Source organism: Salvia hispanica, chromosome 3 (genome assembly GCF_029641045.1).
Source record: "Salvia hispanica isolate PSC_SH4W2 chromosome 3, Shi_PSC_v1, whole genome shotgun sequence".
NCBI classification, from domain to species: Eukaryota; Viridiplantae; Streptophyta; class Magnoliopsida; order Lamiales; family Lamiaceae; genus Salvia; species Salvia hispanica.
In genome coordinates, this window is record NC_142694.1 from 46,302,169 (window position 1) to 46,308,196 (window position 6,028).

A 6,028-nucleotide genomic window follows, 5' to 3' on the forward strand; every position below is an offset into this window, starting at 1 on the left:
CTTTTTCTACTACTTTATATTCAGGTTCCATTTTACAGTAACTCATTTAATTTATTTTTCATGTGCAAACCTTTTTTCGCTACATTCTTTTGCATTTCTTGAAACACAATCAAGGAAGGAAAAATTTATATACTTGACTTGACCTCTTTTGAATTCCTTACTTATGACTTGTCAAGGTTTCTTCATATGAATAAATGATTAGAAAATATGAAGGAACAATATTAATTATGCAACAATAGACCATAATTAATGACCATATTAATTGAAACAATAGACCCTCGAGGAACATAATAGATAATGGATACATATTTTTAAGTCTAAACATACATATTCATAGTTTGGAAGAGACTAGTAAGATTTAAATCTTAATGCCAAAATCGCACCAATCACTTGACTAGGTTGTGCAATCTTAATCCAGAATAACAAACTAACAACAAAAATGAGATTTAATCAAACGTTTAGTTTACATGACTAAATTTGTGATGAATAACTCGACCTAATCATGCAAATATCAATTAATTTTGTTATAGTTAGTTTTAAACACATGAGGTAATTTAACTAACATAGTCTTAATTTTTTCATTTTCGTGTAATTTGTACTCCTAAAATATTCCAACACTATTTCCTCTCTCCCACCAGAAATGGAAAGATATGGGCTTGTATTTAGGGCCTTCTACATTAATTTTATAAAAGGCCTCTTAGCAACGATCAATTAAATGAACAATTTTTTTTTGTATATAATGAAATATTTGAATTAGCACTATAAAATGTAGTAGTAATTAAATTTGATTTAAACCGAAAACCACATCAACACAACGTACATTAAATGGAAAGTATCTCGTTTTCAAGAGTAATTAGTCATAATTAAAATGGTTGATTAAACTTAATGCTCATTTGAATTTAGAAGTCGCAGCACGGATTTAAGTATTTAACATTAATAACAATTAACACACATTGCATACACACAAATTCGTATTAATAGCTACTACCATACCTTGATGAATTTTCCTTTTCACGACATAGTATAATAAATGCACAACACAATGTCCTAAAAATTTGTTAAAAATCATTAAAAAGCTGTTAAAAAAAATTGAAGACTCTCAAAGCATGTGATGTAATTATGCAACAATATGGTGTCTCTAATTTAATTATTGCAACATTTTTTAAATCATAATTATACACATTGAAATTCAATCTCTATATGTTGTTCTTGAAAATGATACCAATCCACATATTTGCAAAGATACTACCTTTCTTTATTCCTATGACTTTTCTATATGCAAACTTTTCTATGACTTGAATCAACCTAAAGTTGAATTCATCTTTTTGTTGTAGATCTGAGGTTGTAATAATAATTTAATATAGGAGAATTCTGGGCCCTCTTGTGTTTGAATTTATCACTTTCTATTGGATTTGGTTTGTAGTTGTACACACTTATTCCCCTCTTTTTCCCACTCTCTTGCATCTCTTGAAATTGATGCAAAAATTGAAGTCTCTCATCATTTCGGGATGAAATTAAGGTAACTGATTCTTGCTAAATCCTTGTTTTTTTCATTATCTAAGCTTCAAGATTAGTTTTTTGGTAGGATTGAGATGTGAATTTTTGCTGGCTTTGTAGCTGTGGATGTTCGTTTATGGTTTTTGAAAGCTCATATTTTGTTTCTAGCTTGCATCTGTGATTGGAAGGAAAATACTAATTCTAAAAATAATAGTGATTTGAATTTTTTAATGGGATTTGTTTGTGGAGGAAGTTAGTGTATGTTTAAGCTTTGAAGATTGATTATGATGTCTCAGAATGGAGTCTGTTGCGTTGCAGAATCATAAAAATCAAATCTTTGTTTCAAGTGATATAAAGGGAAAGAAGAAGAGAGGATTGTCTACTTTGATATAGCAGCAGTTACTTATCAGATAATCATGTTTGCAAAGGTGGGAAACTGCATTTGGTATGATAAGCATATTGTCTGAGTGGAGGGGGGTCTTTGTTAGGGCGAAATTCGAGAAAACGGAATGTCATGTTTAGGAATTGAAAGAAACTGTGTGGGTTGGGGAAATCGGATCTCTTAGTAGGGATTTGTGATGGCCTCAATCAGAAGAACATTGTCTCCCGTTCCTCGACCGGGAGGTTTAGCTAATGGTGAGGCTTGTCAAGTGGCGTCGCCTCTGTCCAAGTCGTCTTCCAACAGTCAGAGCTACCCTCCACAAGGGGGTTTGTTGTCTTCCTCGTTGGGATCCTTGGACTATGCGTTGTACAAAGTACAGAGCTTCGTTCTTGGACTTTTCTCACAACGAGCTTCTAGGGATGTTGATAGGTCGAGGATGAAGGGGCAGAGTTGGCGGAGGGCGTATTTACATTTCTTGTTGTGCTTTGTTGTTGGTATCGTTGCTGGGCTCACACCATTTGTACCGGTGAGTATGTCCGCGAATTCCTTGCCTAAGCAAGAAGCTTTTGATTCAGATGAGTTGCTTGGGTTGAAAAATGAGATTTCGGTAGTAGGCAAAGTTTCTTTGCCAAAGAACTCTACATTGGATATAGAGAAGGCGAGTGTTAAAGTGAAAAATCCTCCTCCTGACTATTCACTTTTAAATAAGTCGTTGGATCTGTCTCGTGATGGGGTGTTTGATAAGCTTCTGATCATCATCACTCCTACACATGCTAGGCCGCTTCAGGCCTACTTTCTGGATCGCTTGGCACAAAGGTTGAGACTGATCCGACAACCTCTTCTTTGGATAGTTGTTGAGATGAATTCTCAATCCATGGAGACAGCTGAATTGCTGAGGAACTCCGGAGTCATGTACAGACATCTCGTATGCAGTATCAAGAACGCAACCGAGATAACAGATAGAAGTGCACCCCTTAGGAATGTGGCCCTCTCACACATAGAGACACACCGTCTTGATGGGATTGCTTACTTTGCAGACGAAGATAACATATACTCGACTGCCCTCTTCGACCATATGAGAAACATTAGGTACTGCCTCCATCTCAACCACTTTTATTAAGCGTTCTGTATTACATGCTTGAATTTTCTAAGAGGGAACCAATTTAATGTCGAACTTACTCATCTCTTCGAGCAACTTAGATGCATGGAGCTAGTGAATCAGTAACCTATCCCAATCGTGATGATACTGAACAATTTATTGATGCAGTCGGATTGGGACATGGACAACGGCCAAGCTGGTGCAAAGCAGAGACGGAATTCTTCTGGAAGGTCCGATTTGTAACAGCTCCCAAGTGTTAGGGTGGCACGTTGATGACAAGAAGAAACGATCTCAGAGATTCCACGCTGAGATGTCAGGTTTTGCCTTTAATAGCACCGTCATCTGGGATACAAAGAGATGGCACCGGCCTACAAATGAACCTATCAGGCAGATTGAGACAGTGAAGCAAGACTTGCAAGTGAGTTTCCGTGTACCTGTACACTATGCTACTTCTAGAAACAGAAACAACGAGCCACGATATGAATGCTTAAGGGATGTTGTAACTTACATTGTAGAACTTAAAGACGCTGAAAGGAAGGAAAAAGTAGAACAATTTGAGAGTTCAAAGATGCTAATTTTTTTTAAAGCATCATGTTAACATATCTACTCCGTTGCAGGCAACCACGTTCATCGAACAGCTCGTGGAGGATGAGAGCCAAATGGAGTGCTTCTCTACGGAGACTTCGGGAATCATGGTTTGGCATCACACATATACATACCCTCATAACTGGTTTACTAGTATTTCGAGTGCCATCACTCCACTTGACTGATGCTTTGCAATTTTGGTTCAAGTAAGAAGACGAGATAATGTTTAGCCATTTCCTTTGTTCGTTTCCCTTCTTCTCAATCACGTAGTATTAAGTTTCATTTGTTTCTCTTTTAAGTTCTGGAACTGAGGTGTAGACGATGCTTGTTGCCATCTGCAGTCTCAGGTAAACGAGCTTGTGCAACGAATCCTTGTCGGATTCATGGAGATTGGACATCCAGCAGATTCATTTGAGCGTCTTTCCCCAGTCTCAGGTCCGAGGTGGGATATTATTCATGTACAGCTTCTGATTTTATATGATTACTAGCCATCCATGAGAGGGAAACATGCTGTCATGAAAGCTAGAGTAATTGGAGTTTTGCATATTTTTTCCAATATTAGCCATTTATAACTTTTTTTCCCTTCTTTCCTCTAAATTTTCATGGTGCAATTGTGTGTTGATCTTTGTGAAAGAAAAAGTGCTTTCCTCTCTCTCTATCTCTAGTTAGGCCTTTTCTTAGGAGAAGACTGCATTCTCTCTAGTTAGGAGACATGGTGGGAAGGGAATAAGTGGAACTCACTTCATTCTTTCCCACTCCACCAAGAAAAATCACCATGGTTTTTACTTTTTTCATTTTTATTGACATTCTCTGCAAGAAAGCTCAAGAAATTTATTTGTCGATGATTCCCGGTATCGATCTGATCTTGGTTGCCCTACTTCATAGTTCTTTCATATCGTTTGTTGTAGCTCTTGCTATGTGTGTTGCCTTTATATGTCTCTTCCTCGCGTTTTGTGTTGTCCTGCTTCTTATTGTGCTTGTAGATCTCCGTGATATCTTTTCGTTCGTGTCGTGCTATCTTGTCGTCGTTAGATCTCACATGGAGTTGGCTTTCGTGCTCTCTCTGGTGGTCTTGATAAGATTCACTGTCGGTACATCATTAGCTTTGAGATCAATTGTGCCAATGAAAATGAAAATGCTAACGGTGAAAATGTAGTAGCATCCTTTTCATGGGGATTATTTGCTGCTATGTAACTATGATTGCTTTATTTAATTCTGTGTTCAATTTATGATCTGTGGAGTTTTTTTGGTTTCGTAAAATATGAATCTATTAACATGGGTTTATCATTTATGACCCGATATAACGAATGAACATAAGAATTGAAGTTTCCAAAAAATAAAAGAGAATTTTTTTGGAGTACTAAATGTCCCCTATTTTATTTTTCATCCGCTCACTATTAAATGTTTTATTGCATTTTTATTATGTTTTGAGTGAACTACAAAAATATTTTTTAGACAGTTGAGTTTGCATATTTACAGTTATCTTATAGTAGCATAATTTAGAATTTAAACTACAATTCAAATTAAATCTGTCTAAAACGAAAACAAACCAATTTTATTTAGTTAATAAGTCGAACTAAAACCAATTTTGTTGTTAAGAATTAAGATTATATTATTATTATAGTTCAAATTGGATTATAGTGCGGTATGTGTAAAGGAATAATGGACTAAGTTGATGGGATCAATGAAGGAAGTATTTTTTTTTTAAGAAACCAACCAAAACGCAAGTAATATAAAATTCTAGCGAAGTGGGCTAGGATTAAAAGGCTGGTAATGGCGTACGTGGGGGAATTAATTAATAAAATAATACTCAGTGCACCACAATCAAATTAATCTACTTGATTAGGCTTAACGCTTAACTTAAAGCAAAGATTAAAAGCCGCACTTAACTTATTTATGCATACAATTTAGTAAACTACCATCATTACGCTCATCATAATTCCAATTATTCACTAAATAATTATCGTCATGCAATATATATGGCTGCTAACTTCAATATACAAACGAAACACTAGCCTTAATTTAAATTGAATCATTTGAAATATAATTGATGATGAATTATAACTTTATTGGTAAGTGGAATTTCCTCTTCTGCGCTGCAAATTAATCGATACAAAACAAGTTCCTTAACATTCGATTAAACTATATAAAAACCAATATTAATTAATTATAAAAAGCACATTACATAAATTGATGACATAGAAATACGACCAACTCCAACTGGGAGCTTTTTTTGTGACAATTCGATGCAGAAATTCTGCAAAGTGTGGTCAAGACTAATAGAATCAAAAGAGAGCACTATACTTTCAATATCCAAAAATCAGCTGAATTTTTGGGTCAGACAAATATTCTTCATTATTTCAATCCAAATAAAGCTACCACATAATGGAATTGAGGGCCCTCATTTCTTACCAACAGTGTTAATGGAGGATTATAAAGATCCCTTTGTAATAATTTGACCCGCC

At 35.4% G+C, this 6,028-nt stretch overlaps 1 protein-coding gene across 3 annotated transcripts; it reads left to right on the forward strand.

Annotated features, from left to right (window-relative positions):
- Positions 1-1,230: 1,230 nt before the first annotated feature.
- LOC125215412 (putative beta-1,4-xylosyltransferase IRX9H) lies at positions 1,231-4,417 on the forward strand. Of its 3 annotated transcripts, none has more exons than XM_048116819.2 (5): positions 1,231-1,519; positions 1,816-2,968; positions 3,147-3,396; positions 3,596-3,769; positions 3,863-4,417. In XM_048116819.2, the coding sequence occupies exons 2-4, from the start codon at positions 2,076-2,078 to the stop codon at positions 3,746-3,748; spliced, it is 1,296 nt and encodes a 431-aa protein (XP_047972776.1). In that variant the 5' UTR covers positions 1,231-1,519; positions 1,816-2,075; the 3' UTR covers positions 3,749-3,769; positions 3,863-4,417. The 3 variants fall into 3 exon arrangements, with proteins under 3 accessions (XP_047972776.1, XP_047972777.1, XP_047972775.1); XM_048116820.2 differs by having other exon boundaries at positions 1,232-1,519; positions 1,794-2,968; positions 3,905-4,417; XM_048116818.2 differs by having other exon boundaries at positions 1,232-1,519; positions 3,905-4,417.
- The last annotated feature ends 1,611 nt before the right edge of the window (positions 4,418-6,028 follow it).

Excerpts from the sequence above, each read along its gene's own strand:
- LOC125215412 (XM_048116819.2), top strand. The coding sequence starts at position 2,076 with ATGGCCTCAATCAGAAGAACATTGTCTCCCGTTCCTCGACCGGGAGGT. Across the intron at positions 2,969-3,146 it reads GACCATATGAGAAACATTAG|TCGGATTGGGACATGGACAA; the intron begins GTACTGCCTCCA and ends TTATTGATGCAG. Across the intron at positions 3,397-3,595 it reads CAGTGAAGCAAGACTTGCAA|GCAACCACGTTCATCGAACA; the intron begins GTGAGTTTCCGT and ends ACTCCGTTGCAG.